Below are 21,388 nucleotides of genomic sequence, written 5' to 3'. Positions count from 1 at the left end.
AAATGTACAACATTGGCTTTGTTACACAACTTCCAACTCTTGTGGAGGTTGCTAAAGTGGTGGATTATATTACTATCCTCATCCATACATACACTTCAAGAATTTCTGAAGAAATTTATAGGTATATAGAGAACTGACGATGAAACTACTTCTTTCTTGTTCTTTAAATTCACTTATTAGGATCCAATATTGATGATATGATAAAAGTAATCTCCAAGAAGAGATCAAGGAAGGAGTAAATCAAGTAATTGTACTTGCGGATGTATCTCATCCTCACGTATACGTACTACTAGAAACATTTGACTTTAGAGAAGTAGATATCATTCTTTATGTATGATATAAAGTCGACTAGTAGCAAGTATAAGAGAATGAGTTTATCGTTTTAAAGATAAAAATATTTGTAATTAATTAGAAAGTACGTACAAATTTAAGGATAAGCTTATCGACTTTCCTCATTTTTTTTAACAACTAACTAGAGATGAAAGGACTACATAATATTATAATAATAGCCAATCAGTACAATAATGGAGTCGATCTCAAATATTTCTTTCATTTAATATTGAAATTAATTTCAGTAAAGACCTAGTTCATTAATTTCAGTTAGCGATCTACTCAATCCTTATAAATATGTTGTACTTATTAGCATTAACATATAGCCAGTAATAGCTAGCAAAATATTCATGCAATAATATTACTTTCTTCTCTTACCGCACTTCACTGTTTAATTACTAACCCCTCATGCCATAAATGGTGCAAATTAAAGTGGGATTCTTCCTTGTTTCTTCACTATATATGGGGTTTAAAGGAAGAAATACTATAATTTAGGCTTCAAATTAAGTAGTTTGTACCAAAGATGCATGATAAATGTAGCTTTGAGGGCAAATAAACTACAAGTGATTAAAGTAAAAGAAGAGAACATGAAAGAACCTGAAAGAAGAAGAATAAAAACAAAATCAATATATAATACAAGTATCTAAAAAATTCATGATAATATTGCGTAAATAGACATAAAATATAACATAAATAGACATAAAATATTAGTTCCTTAGCACAACTCATTCTTTCTAAATAACTTTAAAATTCTGAAATTTTTATAGTTGAGTCGTTTCATCATGTGATATAGAATCGGAGGCCCTCAATTCAAAACCAAATAACAATTATATGTTTAATTTCAAGGACCTCCATTCATTTAATTTTAGATGCACATCTCATATATACCTTAATATATGATATTTATAAGGATCAGTATCAATATTCTGAAACATTATTACAGGCAATGTATTTATTTCTAAAGAATCTCAAAGTGTATATGGAAAAGATAAATGAGAAAAAAAAATCATTTGAGTTCACCAAAGTATATATGAAAAATAGTGATAGTTCATGAAGGTTTAAGTAAACTTATCTATTTTTAAAATATTATAATTATCATTTAACAAAATATTCCTAATTGATGATTGTTAAAGTTAACAAATACATACAAATTACTAAAATACTTCTATTTCTTGTAGTTTAGAATGAAAATTATATATTACTATTTTTTTGTGTAAAAACTTTTTTCCCAGTACTATAATTTGATTAACATTAGATAGCTTTAGAGCAATTTTAAGTTATATATCTAAGGACCAAATGGTAGTTAATTTTTTTAATCTAAGTTCACTTTCAACTGTGATTGTTAGATTTAAGTGACATAATTGCATTTCTAAAAGGGCTTAATAATTTATAGCGATTATAATATTTTAAAGAATATAGTGATAATTATGATATTTGAAAAAAATAGTGACAATTATATTAAAACCCCAAAGATTCTATACATGTACCATTTAACTATATATATATGTGAGAGAGAGAGCTAGAGGTGATTGCATTTTTAAGTCATATATGTAAGGACAAAATGGTCGTTTTTAAATCCAAGTTCATGCGGTGTAATTGCATTTTTGAAAGGGCCATTGGTTTCGACAGGGATTATAATATTTTAATAACGTTTTTTAAATTATATATATATATATATATGAGAGAGAGAGAGAGAGAGAGAGAGAGAGAGAGAGGGGTAAAGAGAGAAGTACAAGTAGAGAAGTACAATAATGAAAGGTGGTGAATGTGCAAATGTACAGTATGGCTTTGTTATTTTGTAGGCTTATGTGTCTCTAAAAACACAACATCCAACTTTTGTGGAGGTGCTAAAGTGGTGGATTATATTACTATCTTCATTCATATATACACAAGAATTCCTGAAGAAATATATAGGAATATGAAGGGAAAGAAGGATATAATAGAGAACTGACGATGTAACTACTTCTTTCTTGTTTTTTAAATTCACTTATTAATTAGGATCCGATATATATTGATCATGTGATAGAAGTAATCTCCGAGAACAAATCAAGGAAGAAGTAAATCAACTAATTGTACTTGCGGATGCATCTCATCTTCACGTATACGTACTACTAGAAACATTTGACTTCAGAGAACTGGATAGCATTCTTTATGTATGATATAAAGTCGACTAGTAGCAAGTAGCTAGCAACTTCAATGAGCAAGTACAAGAGGATAAGCTTATTGCTTTAAAGATAAAGGCCAAATAATATTTGTTATTAATCAGAAAGTAAGGATAAACTTATCGACTTTCCTCATTTCTTTAACAATTAATTAAAGATGAAAGGACCACATAATAATTGCCAATCAGTACAATAATGGAGTCGATCTCAGATATTCGTCTCATTTAGCATTGAAGTTAATTTCACTTAGCGATCTACTTGATCCTTAATTATAATATCTTGATCTTGTACTTATTAGCATTAACATATAGCCGGTAATAGTTAGCAAAATATTCATGCAATATTACTTTCTTCTCTTACCGCACTTCACTGTTAAATTACCAACCTCTCATGCCCAAAAAGGTTGCAAATTAAACTGGGATTCTTCCTTGTTGCTTTTAATCTTCTTGCATCACTAAGGGGTTTAAAAGAAGAAATGCCATAATTTAGGCTCTCAAATTAAGTAGTTTTACCGAAGATGCATGCTAAATGTAGCTTTAATAAGTACAAATCAACTACAAATGATAAAAAGTACAAGCAAGAGAACATGAAAGAACTGAAAGAAGAAGAATAAAAGCAAAATCAATAATACAAGTATCTAGAAAATTCATGCTAATATCTCATAATTAGACATAAAATATTAGTTCCTTAGCACAACTCATTCTTTCTAAACAACTTTAAAATTAATTCTGAAATTTTTATGGTTGATTCATATCATCAAATGTGATATAGAATCAGTGACCCTCAATTTAAATCCAATAACAGTTATATGTTTAGTTCCAAGTATCTCCATTCATTTAATTTCAGATGCACATCTCATATATACCTTAACATACAATATTTTTAAGGATCAATATCCAATATTCTGAAAACATAATTACAAGCAATGTATTTATTTCTAAAGGATCTCAAATATGATGAATTGAGCATAGTGAATCTTCTAGCCTCACAAAATTCTATTCATCATCTACTTCAGCAAACAAGCTTTAGTCATATGGAACAAATTAAGAACAGTTACAGCATACCGTTGCAAATATATATTAGGCTTATGTAACTTTGACCTGTATCATCTAACATGTATTACTAGGTCCCACAATTATTAGATATCAATTAATGATTCACCAAGAAAAGCACTAAAAATGTACCAAAAAGTACCTTAATGTACCATAATGGCATTAAAGTTTCAAGAAAAAGCTTCACGAGTTCAGTATTTAAATGGATGACTGGATTTTTACTGGCCAACTTACTCACAGTACAGAATATATTGAGTTAGACAAATTATGCGAAAAGATAAATTATTACAGGTTATATAATGGATTTGACTTTAATATTTTGCGAGCGCAAATTAATTTATCTCTCACCTAATTAACTTCTAATTCCACTTCTTGGCCAGTTTGTCATATATATCTACTTTTCCAGATGGAATAATGAAAAGTATAGCTGCACTAAACCATGAATGGAACCTAAATTATGTACGGGACAGATAAATTAGCGGAGGTGAGGATTTTACTAAACGAAGCATCTATTTGTCTAAATGAATGATAGGTTTAATATTTCTTTAAGTTAGGAATCCAATCCGAATGATGAGAGAAGAATTGCTAGCTAGCTTATAATGACAGTGAGGTGTTTTTCTGATTTGGCTATTATCATAAACAAAAACTGTTGTCCCACTTACTCTTTAAAAAAAATTGGAATTGTCGATGCTATTTTCAAGTTCTTAACTCAAGTGTAATCTATAAAACTTAAAGTTCTGCATGGAAACTGAAATATCATCTGCTTATCATAGCTTGTATTTCTATAAGCAAGGACTTCATTCAGGCTTCCTTTAATTTATTGAGTGGATGCGGATCGTAATTACGGCACCAAAGTATAGCATTGCCATCTGTAGTACTTCTTCAGCAGTATTCAAAGTATTATACAATCTGGAAATTAATGTAAGTACCGAACTGCTCGGGTAAGTAACAAAATCAACTTCGACGGGGACTATTAATTCACTACTAAATCCCCACTGTATAGGCATGTACTGAATTCTTGCGTACTTAATTATCGGATCTTCTTAAAAGTGAATCAATCAATGGACGTGGATATTAGTGAAGCTACTTCATCCTTTCAATACTTCGAAGAGTGTCTTTGAATCTTAGTTGTTTAGTTAGAACCTCTTAAATTGTGTACCTTGATTCTGCTATTCATTCTGTCTCTTCTAGAGGATTCATCACATTGGTCTCTAAATTTGTAACCATGTATTCAAATGTCTAAAATAAGAGTTGAAATTTGACTTCTAGATCCTGGATGCTATTAATCCCGCACTGCACATTGGTAAGCACACGTTGTCATCATGTTCTCATTGATAAGGAATCATTGATGCCCAGAAATATTAGACTAAGATTGCCTGCCTTGCTAGAGCATGCATCAAGTGCAATTAATGTAATGTGTTCATTTACTCCACCCCCAGATTCATAATTAATGCCCATGCTGTGTTGGGCTAAGATAATTGCAATTGGATTTGTCAACCCATGAAAGAGTCAAGAAAGACCCTGGTGAAGATTCTCCTCCTTAAGACTAATTGGTCCAACTCTAAAACAAACACCTTAATGTGGGAGGATTAGCATTTGATGACGAGAGTCAGGTTCTCAATCCATGTGGGGAGAATTAATGACAACAGATTGTATTAACTACCAAACTGACTTGCTCTTACATCATCTCTTTAGTTTAAGGGCTTGCAATTAATGTACTAGCATTAAACTAATCTCACCACAGTGCTCTCATTATATGGGTGCAAATAACTCCATAAACAAATGTAGAGTCTCAGACTTCCAATGTCTTTGCCTATTTTAAGACACAGAAGCATAACATGTCTTTCCTAGAGAGTAGAAAATTGGCACCATAGGATTCCACACTGCTGCCCATGGGGCAAATATCATAGATTATGATGAAAGACATAAAGACTATTAATGCTTTCTTAATGAACATAACCAAGAGCTAGCTCCCGTACATTGCGATCGAGATCAGACAGCCGCACGAACAAGATTCATCATTAAGTAGCACTCTACAAGAAATTTGCATGCTTCAATCGACTAATCGGATGGTCTGTAACAAGCGGTGACATTAGGTTTTGTGGCTATTTCCCTAGGAAGAACAGGTATTCTACTTAGCGAGGCATCCTTGATCATTAATGCCATGAGATCTTTATGATATATAGCGAAAATTATCATTTGTTTGTTGCTTGGCTTGGAGTTTCTATGGACTCGGATGTTAGATCCACGGGGAAGTGATCTCGGGAAATGAGGGAAGGTGCCATCTGAAGTCAAAAATTAAAACACACACATGACACGCATGGTAGCTGTGAGTGATCCAAAGTTTCTTTTGCATAGTGAAGCTTCCACCACCTCTCTTCCTCTATTTATAATTGGTGATCTTGATCATATATAGTTATAAAGTGATTCCTATTCCATGTTAATACTTTGCGTAAAAATATCAACTATGACCGTATATGGTGCACATATGTATACACACGTATAAATCAACATGTAATTAAGTTTCTTCTTAATGAAATTCAAATTGAAGAGCATATAGAAGAAGGGAATTGCAATGTTAATTACAACGGCCATCATTAGAGTTCTCTGGTACCTTAATATGTAATAAATGCACTTTTTGCTCCTTTGGCCATCAAACAATAAATTGCTATTTGTTAGAATATAAAATATAAAAATTATTGTTCTCTAATAGTTTAAGTTTTTAGACTAATTTGTGAGTTAATACTGTTAAATATGGGCCATTATCATCTAGTTGCATGATAGTGTCAATGTAGGTTTTGACTGATCTATTAGTTAGGTGCTTATGCATGCGATTGCCTCTGTAAAATGAAAGGCAAGTCATTCATGATATTTAAAAATACCATATTCAAATGAATTATTAAGTAAACGGAATTATTAGTAAATCCAAAAATTATCTTCAAAGAAAAAAAAATAGTAACCAGTTCCTTGAATCACCATTTACAGTTGCACCTGATCGGTGATGAATCTCTATCCAATTTGATTAGCAAAATCTATTGCATATTTCCTGTTCAAATTTGCATCTCTTGGAGGAGGTATGCCTAAGCCAATTGAAGTAGATAGTACTATGGTTCTTCCTTTATTGTATTGACAATTAAAAGAGAAAAGAATTAGCACTATACTACACAATAAGGTCATAAACAAAGTAATATTCGAAGCAGCAAAATCTGCAGATAGTTTCATCTTAATATTAGAACAAGTTTCCATTGATCTTAGTAAGTTCAATTGGATCAAATGACATCAAATATGCTTGTAAAAAGTAATTATAACACCGCCATATGACTAACATTCTAGATTTGTGTTTCAATTAGTCAAGGTGGTTTATGAAAAATATTCAAGAAAGGAGATACCTATCTTGAAAGCTCATGGAGAGATCTCTGTATAGTCCAAAAACTCTATTATATATCATAACTGGTCAATAGATAGTAATCGATCTTGCTGATAGGTTATCCATTTTCATATGCTAATTAAACTTTTCATGTATGTATTGGACCTCTATCCTATCAAACTTCTTATGAGTTTCCATAGTTCTAATTTGTCAAGTGGATTTATATCATGAAAGTGCCTCTTGAAACAACACAATATTTTTATACCTTTAACCTCATTCTTTCTTCCTCCACTTATCCAGTGTCTACGTGCCTTCCATAGTGCAAACATTTTATTAATTAATTCAATAGTTTTAGTAGACAAATTCTGTAGTTCCATGTGCATGAAATTCCACTTGAGTTAGAAGATGATGGTGTTTGAAACTATCCATTTAATCGGATTTATAATGTAACAAGTAATAACATTCTCTCTATAAATTCTCTGTAGGTAATGCTGAAATTAAGCTTATAATAAGCGCGTTGACATTACTGATGCATTGCATCTAACTGTAAATAATAAGTGTCATGCAGTAAACCTCCATCTAATAGTAAATTAATTATAAGAATTTTCAATATTACTTATCTCATGCTAATTATCCTACAAAGTCTCTTGCCAACTTAAATGGATATATATATATATATATATATATCCTATTGCATGTCAAGCCTATACACAAAGTACATGCTTTTATTTTCTTTTGAAGAAAATACATCTTCATTATATTTTACCTTGTAATTAAGTTATGATTGGAGTAGAAAAAAGAATGTTAAGAGTGATTTCTGAAGAGAATAGCCTCTCAAAATTTCTTGAGAATGTGAATATACCCGACCAACAAAGAGTAGAACAAAGGGACAGGCATTTTGTATTTCCAGACTATAGGGTTGTTAAAATTCAGCCGAGTTACCATTACATCTCATGAGTGTTACAAAGTACCAAATGGAGAGCAAAAGAAGAAATAGAAAGGCATTTCATTTTCCCTCAAAATAAGCTTCAAATTATATATGCCTTCTATTTTCTCTTTGCATGAGGAAGCTAATCTCCTTCATTTTTCTTTTAAAGTTCTTTCTGATTCACCCTTTTAAGTTGTTTGGGTCTTCTTCCATGGAAGAGCTCATTTCCTGTCTCTTTGGGAGGATAAGATGGCATCAATGGCCTCCTTCACTTGCGAAATCTCGGGTGCTTTCCCACCTTGTGCAGGCCAGAACTCATCAGTTGCCAAAACCTATATAGGGATCAGATACTATGATTAGTATCATTCATCAAAATAAGTAGCTAATTATCAAGAATCTACAAGATTTTTTTTTTTATTTGCATGGCTCAGCACCTTTACTTGCAACTGGAGAAACTTCACATAGCTAATGGCCTTCTCGAGCATCGTAACCAAATCAACCTATGAAAGTTCGCATGGAAATTAAAATTTCACTCAAAAGATCAATGGTATGAAATAAGAATGAGCAAGTAAAATGCAAAGGCAATTGAAAAGCCAATGAGCTGAATCTTGGATAAGGAGTTGAGATTCACCTTTGTCCCATTAGGCACAAGATCTTGCAGAACTTTGAGCTTCTCACTGATCCTCTCGCGTCGATTCTATACCATGCAATAACCACGATCAATTGAAGTCCAAATCCAATAGAAAACTTCATAGAATTGAAGATTGTTAGACACAGTAGAGATAATTTTGCACACACCTTGGCTGCAATACTTTGAGGATCTTTGGATGGACTAGTAGATTTCGCCTTTGTCTTCCTATTGATACCACCACACTGCTTCTTAGGAGTTCGCATCTCACCACCCTGCAACAAAAATATATAGTGTTCATATCTGATATATTTAGGTCGCTGATCAATATAAAGTGTTTTCTCAAAATAGGAAAAAATCTAAGAGATCTATATGTATATATATATATATATATAGACTTACCATATAAGGGCGCTTCTGTGAGGATTTGTCTTGCATCATATTCTCTTGATCAATTCCATCCATGGAGCTTGCGCTCGGGTATAACAACCCAAACTGCTCCTCCCCATATCGATCATCTTTTGTGTCACTTGTCGTCATCAAGCTATATCCACCGCCCACATCAAAGCAATTTTGATGATCTTGAACAAACTGCGAGTCGATGACGGCGGCGCAGGAGTGGTTCATCCGGTAATTTTGATCCACGTTATCGATCCACAAAGCGCAACCCTCCTCCTGATCACGTTGCTCGAAGCTAAGAACCGAGGAGCTCGAATAGGCCCAATTATCCGATGCAACTACCGCGTAGTTCATACCGGATTGAGCTTCTTGCAACGGAGAATTCACTGCTCGGAGCACGAAGCTACTAGTAGATGAAATATTGCTTGGATCGGAAAGGATGGGAGAGAATCCACTTGAGTAGTCTCTTTCCTGGAACTGTGAGGTATGGTTGCTCTTGAAGCCGAAGAGTTCGAGGGGAGGAGGGCCAAGAAGTGGAACAATAGTTTGCCCGTCCAAGTGAACGGGGTCGTAGATCGATCGGGCTTGCGAATCATTCATTAGTGTTCGATCTTTCGCAAGAGCCATGGAAGAGAATAGAGTAACAAAGAAGAAGAAGAAGAAGAGGAACAAGTCCTTAATGTGGTGTAGTAGTGTTTGTTCTCAATGCATGGGGATGGAACTCACCACTTTATACTTATATATAGAGAGAGAGCTGAGATCCACATGGGAGAGTTAGAGAACACTTGCATTTATGTTTGTGATGAGTTGTTAGCTTGGGTAATTAATGTAGCTAGGGATGAGAGAGAGAGAGCAAAAGGGCCGCCGGAACTATCGCACTCCCACGTCTAAGATTCCAAAGCTAAAACTATATACAAGATTGCTTCTCTCATCTCCTCCTCCTCAGTAACAACATCACGTGGCCTTGAGAGACATGTGGTATTATTGTAGTAAACTTCTCCTTATCACTTATGAGAGAGAGAGAGAGAGAGTTATAATTCTAGACAAGAGACGAGTTAAGCATTTAATGCATCTTTTCTTTATTTGCTCTCCATGTCGACATACAAGAAGACATCAGAATTGCGGCTACATTTGATCATCTCGGTTGTAGGGGGTGTAAGTCTCTCTCTTGGAAACCCTAAAGCGCTAGGGTTCTTTGGCATTTCTGACATGTATAATTGTATATAGCTCCTCTTAGCTTCTACGTGTATTTGGTCACGTTAAGTAGTTGTTCATATATAATGGACGTTCATGATATAACTAGCTAGAAGCACTTATTATTGATCACTTGGATATATGCATAGCTGAAACTTTTTCTGCAAACATCCTGCAAGAAATAACAGGTTGTTTTTTTTTTTCTTTTCCTTCTCTTAAAGGACAAAATGTTAATTTTTTTCTTAGAATTATACATGGAACAACATGCACATACATTAACTGATTTGGATGATTAGGAATAGGGATTATAATACACGTTTCTCTAATGGTCACTTGACGCTTAGGTAAAATTTTTTTTTTAATCATGAGGTTTAGATGATAGACATTTGTTGTACGATCTTGTTTAATTAATGGCATGATGTTCGATAAGAATGCCGAATATTTCAAGAATTCATTTTGGCGTGCAATTTTTAAGGTCTTAATAATTTTGAAACAATTATTATATCGACAGATTGTATATATAGAAAGAGTTTTTGTCCCAATATATATGTGTTTTTTTTAGTTTTATGTTATTAAACTACTACTACTACTACTACTACTACTACTAGTATTATTATTTGTTGTTGCTGTTGTTATTCCTATTAATGAGAATAGTTATAAATAATGAAGAAAAAACAATTACAGACAGTTCAAATCAAAGATCAACACTAGTCGATAGAAATGCTGACAAATTGCAAATAATTTACCTTAAGGTAAATTGCTTCTTATTGCCGATTTATTTGAGAACACACCTATTAGTAAATAGGCTAAATTTTAGGTATGACTTATACCTTAGAAGTATGACATATGTTTCAACATTGAGCTATAATTGATAAAGTGATTTCCTTTACAGTTCTTCTATTACATGCATGCCATTCATTTTCTTTCAGCCAAGTGTGGTTATGGATTCCACACATCAAGCAATTTGAATTTCATGCTGAATTCAAGATAGGAGTAAAAACTGCATGTTCCATTCTATTTGTATCATAATTAATATATAGGCTTACATTAGTTTCAAATTGGATCACTTGGAGACTCCATCAAGAGGACGGTCTTCTCCTTAACATAGATATTGCTCACTTGCTAATTGTCAAGGGTTTCTCTTGCTTCTAATAATATTATGAAGATTGAAGTTTTAACGTAGTGTGGTGTTATACACAAAGTTTCTGATTCCATCTCAAAATTTTGGTTCTAGATTGAGATGAGATCCAGAAGAATAATTTTAATGCAGAATCAGATCTCAGTCTCATTAATGAAGTGCTTAAACTGCGAGTCTTATGGAAAAAAATCAATTTCGATCAGACTGATCGCATAAAATTTCAGCTTCAAATTCGATCTAAGCAGGCATATTCCCTTGATATTCCTACCTAAATATACGAGCCAATCAGGCTCATATCCATTCTTTACTGATCTTAGTTTGCATTAATCAGACTAATTTCTTAAACTGGCAACCATATTTAATGATGGGAACACTAAGATTTCTTTAGCTGTTAGTTTAATTTAGGTTAACATGTATTAAATGATCATCACTTGATAAGTGGGCAGCATGTCAGGTGATATTTAAATCCTTGACTTTGGGTTTAGGCATCAAGAAATGGAAGTGATTGTCTATGACGCCATAAGAGCAAATGAATGCATGCAGCTGTGAGAGTAGATCAGAAGAAGAAGGCTTAATTAATGGATTGGTTTTAAGAATGTCAGCTTGTTAGGCTGGTAGCATCCAATAGCTAAGTGAAGGCCACGCGGGAATCCCTAGAACTCAACCTCTAATTAAATGGAATTATGAGTTCTTTTCCTTCAAGAAATTTGAGATGGTGGTGGACATGAGAAAAGATATTAATGAGGGCGTCCAAGTACAGGCCCTCGCCGCCATTTTGTTCTGGAAGATGGAACAAAATAAAGTTGCCATTTGGGTTCAGTTTGATTGGCGAATAATTATTAAATTAATGCGTAGTAGATGAATGAGATTCTTATCCTTGTACATGGCTGGATAAAGGAGGAGGAGGATTAACTTTTGCATCAAAAGAAATCGTCTTAGTAAATACCAATCTGCTAGTTATTGGTGTGTTTCGAATCAGATAAGAAGGCACAGATAAAACTACATTTTGACAAAGGGATCAGTGTTTCAGATAATTTTATGCACTGCTTGGTTGATGTATTCACGAATAAAAAATAAAAAAAGGTTTTGTCCATGAATCAAATTCCACTTTCCATGCCCCCCCAAAAAGGGGGCCTTTTATATTTAGCCTACTTCACAAGTAGAATAAGACCAACATTAGTATAATTATTATAATTTCTTATACTATCATAAATGGACGAAAAAGAGAGAGGAGGAAAAAAGGGAGACTGATTAAAATAATAGTTAATATCCTTTCAGTAGTAAAATAGTAACTAATAAATATTAAAATATTATATGAAAGAGTAATATATGCCTACGTGGTTATTTACTTATACTTACTATACTAGAACTTCTTCACCAGAATAACTATCTAATCCAAAAAGATTACTGTAGCTCCTAAAGAAAAAGCATTTGACAAGAATCCTGTAAACTAGCATGTACGTAATTCCTGTTCATAAAATCCACAATCAGGAAAGGTGCGTAGATGGACTAATGCTGCATATCCATCAAATTAAGGAGGTCCATAATGGGGGCAGTAATAGAAAGACTTGCAATAAGTTTATGATATGATTGACAAAATTTACAAGCAATAAGTTAACCGAAAACCAAGATGACAACTTAAATCAACAGTGTAGAGCTGCTTGTAGAACTTTTAAAAGTGGCCGTATCCATCTTCATCTCATTTGTGCAGAGAATCTCTTTGCCTCCTTGCACATTCTGAGTGATGATCCAAGCGAAATAAGCACATATACTGCAAGGCAAGAACATCATCACTACAACACCAGCATAGGGACTACTGATAGTATGTATAAATAAGACACCTAAGTATGCTAACTACATCAGAGCAAATAAATTTAAGGGGAGAACACATTATGACCCCTTGGGGTTAAGCCTGACTTTAGTTTAAAAGGCGACCCTTTAGTTATCTGAATTCACAACATCCAGTTGAACAGCAAGGATGGAAAGGTAGTGTCCCACTGTGTATGTATGTGTGGTGATACTGTCATGACATATGGTTAAACAACCTACCTTTCATGCCTTAGAAGAATCAATATATGGATACCATAATTTCATGGAGTTCTAGGGTAATTATTCCCCAACCACAAGCAGAGATAATGTCCCTAAAAAAGACAGACAGAGATAAATGAAAATAACTGATAAACAGGAAACATAAACATTTATTAGCATATAGAAACCATGCCATGCACGAATCGCATAATTTTGGCAATGAACCTATAGAATAATAGATCATCACATAAGAGCAAATCCTCCTATGGCAGATAGACATGATCAAATGGCCCAGCCCGCCCATGCCCGGCCCTGTTTGGACCGGGCTAAGCCCGGCCCGGACCCGGTTTAGGCCCGGCCCGGCCCGAGCCCGAACTACCCATGGGCGGCACGGGCCAGCCCTTTGCCCGCCCGACCCGGCCCGAAAGCCCGCCCGTCTGCTACAGTGCTTTTGCCCATTTGCTACAGTAATTTACCATTGCTACAGTAAAAAAATATTTTAGTATTATACCATTTTGCATTATTTTAAGCAGACTTTTAAAAAATTTTAATTTTTTTTAATTTTTTTAAATAGAGGAATATAAATATTTTAAAAAAAAACTAATAGTTAAAAAAATTCTAAAAATAGCTGAAATATGGGTTGGGCTGGCCCGGCCCGATCTCTCACGGGCCAACGGGCGGTAACGGGCTAGACTATTCTAGCCCGGCCCGGCCCGAGAGATTAATGGGTCGGGCCGTGAACAAAGACTTAAGCCCGCTTGGCCCGAAAAGCCTGGCCCGAACCCGGCCCGGCCCGCCCGGTTATCATGTCTAATGGCAGAGGAGAATGTAGATACAACAACTAACTCGACTATGGCAGTAAGCCCAACTTCTTGGGGTCAGTTAAAAGAGCATGCTCATAGAAGCACTTCAGGAGCATTTTTGTTTATTCATGAGAAAAGGCCTACTAGAGCTTCTCTTTCTTGGTGCTCTTTCGTGAAACAGTCGCTCAATATCTCATTTATATGGTCACTCTAATCTCAGGTGATGGCATCCAAAAGTATGGCCTGGTGTTTTTACATGTTTGGCAGGTGGATAAGCAGGAGCAGATGTCAGCCATGTTAAAACAGGAATTGGTCCAGGTGTAGGGGTGAAAACGGGTCGGATTAACTCCGACCCGACCCGCTATCCGACCCGACTCGGATCGGATTCGGATAAAAAATTTCTATCCGATTCGGATTCGGATACGGATACGGATAGAATTTTTGAAAAAAATTCGGATACGGATTCGGATACGGGTCGGATATAATTTTCGAATTCGGATACGGATATCGGATATCCGTTTATCCGCATATTTTTTTAAATGATTTACAGTTTTTTAATTTGCTTATTTAAATAGTAAGTATTAATATTATTATTAATAATATCGTTATATATTATTTATAGAGATTAATTTCTCTAATTTTATATATTTGACATACAAAAAAATAATTTCTTATAAAAACTCTTAATAATTTTGTGTTAATTATATTTAAATAAAATATTATAATTATTTTAAATTTAATCAATATTCGTTTAAGATTCGATCCTTTATCCGAAAATTATCCGTATCCGTTTAGTTAGGATATGGTTTTTAATTTTGTTATCCGTCTAATATCCGTATCCGAATCCGTATCCGAACTAAAAATACGGATCCGGATATGGGTTGAGCACTATCCGATCCGTATCCGATCCGTTTTCACCCCTATCCAGGTGTGATAAATATATATGTAAAAAAGAAAATTACAGGAAAATTGAGATAAACAGGGAGAACAACCAAAAGCCAAGTATATATAATTATATACTAGCACTTAATCAATCAACAACACTCATGTATCTTTGGAATTAGTAATGGAAGACAAGGAAAAAAAAGGAAGGAAAAGAAGATGAAACAACAAGAAAACACAGTAAGAAGCTGGTGAGACTGAACCACACCATACCGTCTAAGGCCAATAAGCTATAGCTCATATTGTTCCAACATTATCTTCTCTCAACAGTTTACTCAGAGTTCTAAATCTCTCCCTATTATCTCTATCCTTTTCTTATGTCTGTTCCCAACCTTCCCTTCCAATCTCTCCATTTACCCACTGCCATTCCTCTCATACAGTAGATACCTGTCACTGCCAACACACCCTCCTTGTTTTCTCTTCTGTTAGGAATTAGTAATGGAAAAGCAGAGATATACTATGCTGGAGTGTTGCATGGCAGATGGTTGAACTGAGAATGTCAGCGCAATCATTTCCATGTAAAATAAAGTTTCTTCCTCCTTTCTCTTTTTTATATTGGATACCAAGCAATTCTTCTATGATACCTATTACTATACATATATAATCAGAATTCACAACAATTAACTTCGCAAGATAGTTATTTACTATCTTAATACAAATTTTAGCTAGAATATGAAGCACAAATATGGATATGGGTTATGCATGCAATATCGGTACGTGAATATGGCAATTCTTGAAAAATAAGGATACGGTACGTTTGGGAGATGTACCTCATATATGTAATAATAATATGTATACATTGATGTTTGCACATACATATTAGTGTACTTGTACTTGTTTTTTTCTATTGAGAAATTATATATTATTGTACTGAGACCTCCAATCTGTCCATTAAAAAGAACTACCATTCATAACATGATTTTCTAATTAGGCCTTTTGCAAATGTATGAACCATGCCTCTGTTCACAAATAAAATGTCCTAGATATGATAAGAAATGAAAGTAATAGTCTCCTTCATTTGGACTCATATTAAGTTGAACTGCAAAAATATCAAAGAAAATATTTGATATATATCAGGAAGTTCCGATAAGTATCATATTCAATGAGTACTGTATCCGACGAGTATCGCATCCAATACAGTGTCCAATATGGATACATCGAAAGGATGTAAGTATTCGTGTTTCCTAGTAGCCAATTCTGGACTTACATTTTTTTTTCTTTACATAAGATAAACCATAGTGACTAAATATCAACAATCTATGTTCTGGAATTCTAAACACTGCTAGTGTATCACCACTTCTAAACCTGAAGCTAGTCAGCCCTTAGAGCATTCCATCCATTGAAATTTCCCAGCATGTGGGTAGTATATATTGTGATAATTAGAATTGATACCTAAAACCCAAGTTAATTCATACACCCAGGTATTTCCCAAGACAATGTAGAATACTACGAAAATTTTATGATTGATTGGTTTGTTATTAAATTGAGAATAGATAGATGGCAATTTGCCACCACAGTGGCAGCAGATCATGCCTTCTTTGGGCAGTCGATGCCCACTACTGATTGCTCCACTCCCCTTTTCTAGTTTTGCAACTGCCGTTAAGGTTATTGTTTTGATGTAAGCTAGTCTAAGAACAATCCAAAAGAGTGAAGAAGTCCCCACACATGCATGTCACACATTACCTGCACCTTCCTCACATACTCTAGTAGAAAAGTCCTAGTTGGACTTTACTTAGCCTGCAAGCACATCGACTCCCAAACACCAATTTTAATTGTTATCCCAGAATAAAGCAACCAAAAGAGTTGTTTCATGTCTTGATCGTGTTGTCTCATTAGGTCAATTACATGCTTGGTTCCCAAAATCAGCCAATCCCGAGTCAGATCGATTGATCTGGATTAAAATGATCCTGATCCTAATTAATGACTGATTTCGCTCTAGGACCAGCTAGTTTCGACCATATTGGCTAGATTGGTTGAAACTAAATTTGTTAAGATTTAGGGCAAATCTAAAATGTATTTATCATATGATGTATTAGTAATTGATGTCTTTAGCTGTCTTTTTTTAAGTTTTTAGTTTTACCCTCTATATCTCACACGCACTCTCTTTCCACCCCCTGACACTTTATCGAGCTCATCTGATAGTCAAACTAGTGAGCCCCTTCGACTACTCCGCTGGTCAACTTAGGTGAGTGCTTTTTTTTTATTCTAATTTCTCTTCTAGTCTTCTCTTATTGTCACCTGCTCTTTAACTCCCATTTTCTTACTGTTGTAGAATAACAGTGAAAAGAGAGATATCTTTCTTCACTATTTGTATGCAGTAGTAATTTACAAGCTTAAAAAAATTTTAAATTTAAATTAAAATTTATCATAGTTTTGAGTTAGTTTTTTCTTTAAATTTTAGACTTTATATATGATTAATTTTAAGTTTCTTATTTTTTTCTTATTTTTCTAAATTTTTAGAAAGTTTTTTATATTTTTAAATAATATTTAGAATTTTACGTAATTAAAAATAGTCTGATTAAATACAAACAACCGATCCCAATCCCGAAATTGAGATTCAGAACCTTAATTACATGAATTTACAATAATTGCAGGTCCTCTTGTTATACACAATGTTGCAAATTATTTGAACTTAGTTACAACTCCACATGCCACTAACTCATCCTAGTGGAACTAATGTGCAATCTAGGTGAAACCAAAAGGTGGACTTCATGATGAAATAGAACTTGGTTAAGTCAAGCCCAAGATTGACTTGTATATTGGCTAAGTAATTAGATAATTTGAACTAATAGAAATCCAAGTAAGATTGAGCCACTCTTGCAGGACTAGAATTTCATGCATGATTTAGTTATGTAATTTGCACTAGATATAGCCTCAAACCCTGAGTGACCTTGAAGCAAGTGTTTTGGATGACTCTGAATGACCAATTTTACTCCTACATTAATGCCTTTTATATCTTCAGGTCAGGTTGCATGTTATATTAAGCCTCCTACAACAGAGAGCTTGAAGTTCATACTCACCAATCCCACTTGCTCCTCGTTCACTCTTTCTTCTCTCTCAAGTTCAAGCTTGCTTCTGACTCTTTGAATCAATGTCCAATCTAGTTTGGTTCCACTGGATATATATTGGCTTCTTGAAAAATATACCCATGAGATATCCTCACAGACTAATTTATACCTGACATATTCCTCAAAAACCAATAATAAACTATCTATACATCCAAAGATTAATCATCCATAAAGTTCACATGACACTGTTAATCTGTTGTGCAATTTCTTTCCTGAAGAGGTTCTATTAAGTAGATATCAAAAGAAAAATAATAATTTGATATAAGACATGACACAATGTTAGAGGCCAAAGAAGCAATAACAGGAGTAGAGATATAATGGTCAATGAATAAGACAAAGAACAGCACAGCTAGGTTTCATCAGAGTCGATGCAAGAAAAGTAGTCAGAACAGACAATAGATTGGATGGAGTTAAATAGTTCTAAGGGTGTCCTACCAACGTTTCAATAGCTAATAATCAATGACACTTTATTCTCCAACTGCAAAAGGATAGTCTAATTGATAATAATTGGAAGGCCTGCTAACAGATAATACCTTTTGCATCAAAAGGAGGCTTTGATTGTTGAAGAAACCAATGCCATTGAATCACAAGAACAGAGAGAGAGAGAGAGAGAATATTGATGAACCAAAACAGGAAAACAACCGGGCACTTATGCAATTTCAAGATCTGTTAATCAAAGTAACATTCAAGATCTTTTTAATGATCTTATAGTGACAGTTTCTCTGTGTAACTGTGAGACAGGCTGAAGATACGGAACTCAAGAAGATGCAACTTTATGAAATTTGGTGTATGAAGGTAATTGGCACTACTAGAGTTACAAGAGAAAAAAAGTAACTTCTTTTAGGTTAAGAATTTAGAAACATGTTCTAGACTGTTTCATAATAAATAATAAGCATCTCTAGAAATGAGAAACTTAAGAAGATTTATGATGAACCAGGCAATAATTTATTGTTGTGGCATCTATGCAGCCTTTTTTTTCTCTTCATTTTTCTTCTCCTTTAATATGCTATTCCACAGATGAACAAAAGTGTTTCTTCTAAAAAATTGTGTCATTATTTCCCTCATTATTCTCATAATTGATCCTTCTTGGTAAGACCTAACTCTCCTCTTCATTAAAGTCAGATACCTATATTGGACAAACCTGGAAATTCATATCTCACTCCTCCAATGTTTACTAATCCTCATCCACACCCAATGACAAGCAAATAGGATGAACATGTGGAACAAAGCAATATTCATTTCAAATTCATTCTTATACCAGTATTGCTAGGCATCAGCCCATAAAGCATCACATTACTCAGGTATATGCTATGAAAACCATAAGTTACGAGAACCCAAAAATTAGGGAAACATTGGATGCTTCAAGAACAAGAGGATCACATGCTTTTTGAGCGCCAAAACAATAATTTAACCTTCAAACATGTTGAAGACCATTAGCTAAAATAGATTAGCGTTCCCTTTCTGTACATTTCCAAATCTAAAACATATCTACCAAACGAGAAGTAATCCAGAAAAAAAAAAAAAAAAGCCGCTATCACACATAAAGAGACCCCAGTCAAAGTACACGACTAGTGCCAACTGCATATCTCTACAACAAGTATGAATCAAAAGCAGTGAAAGTATACTAATTGAAAAGAACTCACCTCTTAGTAGAGCTCGAGAAGCGATCAAAATCCCCCCTTCCTATTCTATAGATCAAGAACAATCAGCATCCGGGTGCTGTGCCTGCCGCCGGAGCTCCTCGTCCGCCCTCCGCAAGAACTGATCCCACCCGCTCCCCTCCCCTGTATCCAAGTAATCGTAGGGCACCGCCGTCTTCAACCCCGGCCGCACCCCGCACTGGCTCTCCACCACCCTAAACTCCACTTCTCCATCCTCTTCTCTGTCCTCCTCGAGCTCCTCCCACGAGAAGAGCAGAGGAAGCGTGAACGCGCCCCAAGGGTTGAAGTCGACAAGTTTTACCTTTCCACGACCCCTGCGCTTAGACACGCAGTAGTAGACGTCGAAGGTGTAGTCCTCGGACCCGAATCGGGGACCCACCACGTCGGAGAAGAAGGATCGGATGGCGTCGCGGATCTCGAGGCGGCGATCGAGGAGGGCGGGGTAGAAGGCAGTGACATCGCGCTGGGAGACGGCAACAAGACGGTGGCGGCGGACGAAGCAGCGGAACTCCATCTCGGGCCGGAGCGAAGGGTCCCACTCCCGGAGAGCTAGGTAGTAAATTGGGGGAACATTGGGTTTACTTTCGTCACTTTGGCCGTCGTCGCCGTCGCCGTCGCTGTGGGAGAGGTCATGGGTGACAGAGTCCGAGGAGCGGAGGAGGAGCGCCACGTCGGCGAAGGAGGAGCAGCGGAGGGAGCCGTCGGGGGAGATCCAGGTGGCATCCTTGGGGGCACTCCAGTTCAGCTTGGGGAAGGCGGCGCCGCCGAGGTCGGAGATGGAGCGCTCGACCGCGGCCTCGAGGTCCGGAAAGCAAGGGGCGTTCTGGTCATCTTCGTCGTCGTCGTCGGAGAGGTTGGAGAGATCCGGGTCGAGGAGGGAGACGGGGTCAAGGTGGGAGGTGGTGCGAGGGAGGGGATCGCGGCCGGTGGTGGAGCGAGGGAGGAGGAAGAGGGGAGGGGGAGGGACATCATCGTCATTCTGGTGGTCTTGTTGGGTGGTAACCATGGGTTGGCCTCGGAGGTAGCGGAGGAATGGGTCGGGAAGTGGATGGAACAAGGTGGTGAAGGTGTGGGCTTTGAAGAGAGGATACCACTCCTGGATTTGGCATCGAAGCAACTCCTCCACCCGCATCTCTCTCTCTCTCTCTCTCTCTCTCTCTCGCTCTCTCTCTCTCTTCCCTCCAGTAGTTGAAGGATAGACAGTATCAATCTGGCATATTTAGAGATCCCTAGCGGTGATCAGGGTCGGGCTTTTCCGGCCGACGGAGTTTCAGCCCGACGCATCAATCACTCGGTGCTGCCAAAATTCGGGCCAGTATAGTTATTACAGCGCAATAACCCGTGAGATATTGGGCTTGGTCATAAATAATGGACCGGGTTATCAAAAAAATGTTATATTATAACAGGCTAAGCAAACATAAAAGTATTTTAGTTAGCGTCCAAGTAAATTAATAGTAATATAATGGTCTCCAATGAACAAACATGACGTGAGACTAAAAAATAATAGGGATTGGCGGGCATAACGAGTTGATATGATCCGGGTGAGCTGGGTCGGTCTAGAAGATGGGGGTCTTAGACTAAGTTGGTCCACTCAAAAGTTATTGGGTTGGGCTCAATACAGTTATCCACTCTATTTGCTTATTTACTTATTATATTTGCTTTCGTTTAATCTCACATTAGGTAATGGG

The 21,388-nt window shown here is 35.7% G+C and overlaps 2 protein-coding genes across 2 annotated transcripts; both read right to left on the bottom strand.

Moving 5' to 3' along the window:
• Window positions 1-8,060: 8,060 nt before the first annotated feature.
• LOC140781951 (transcription factor RHD6-like) lies at window positions 8,061-9,493 on the bottom strand. Its single transcript, XM_073128263.1, has 5 exons — window positions 8,870-9,493; window positions 8,638-8,742; window positions 8,471-8,536; window positions 8,274-8,339; window positions 8,061-8,171 (listed from the first exon to the last, which is right to left on the bottom strand). The coding sequence occupies exons 1-5, from the start codon at window positions 9,491-9,493 to the stop codon at window positions 8,061-8,063; spliced, it is 972 nt and encodes a 323-aa protein (XP_072984364.1).
• Window positions 9,494-12,628: 3,135 nt separating this feature from the next.
• Window positions 12,629-21,048, bottom strand: LOC140782633 (uncharacterized). Its single transcript, XM_073129309.1, has 2 exons — window positions 19,683-21,048; window positions 12,629-12,969 (listed from the first exon to the last, which is right to left on the bottom strand). Exon 1 carries the CDS (start codon window positions 20,830-20,832, stop codon window positions 19,735-19,737), a length of 1,098 nt encoding a protein of 365 aa, XP_072985410.1. The 5' UTR covers window positions 20,833-21,048; the 3' UTR covers window positions 12,629-12,969; window positions 19,683-19,734.
• Between the last annotated feature and the right edge of the window lie 340 nt (window positions 21,049-21,388).

The sequence above is a fragment of the Typha latifolia genome, chromosome 2 (assembly GCF_019914945.1).
Source record: "Typha latifolia isolate L0001 chromosome 2, TyphaL0001v2, whole genome shotgun sequence".
In the NCBI taxonomy this organism is placed as follows: Eukaryota; Viridiplantae; Streptophyta; class Magnoliopsida; order Poales; family Typhaceae; genus Typha; species Typha latifolia.
This window is presented reverse-complemented; position numbering and strand designations above follow the sequence as displayed.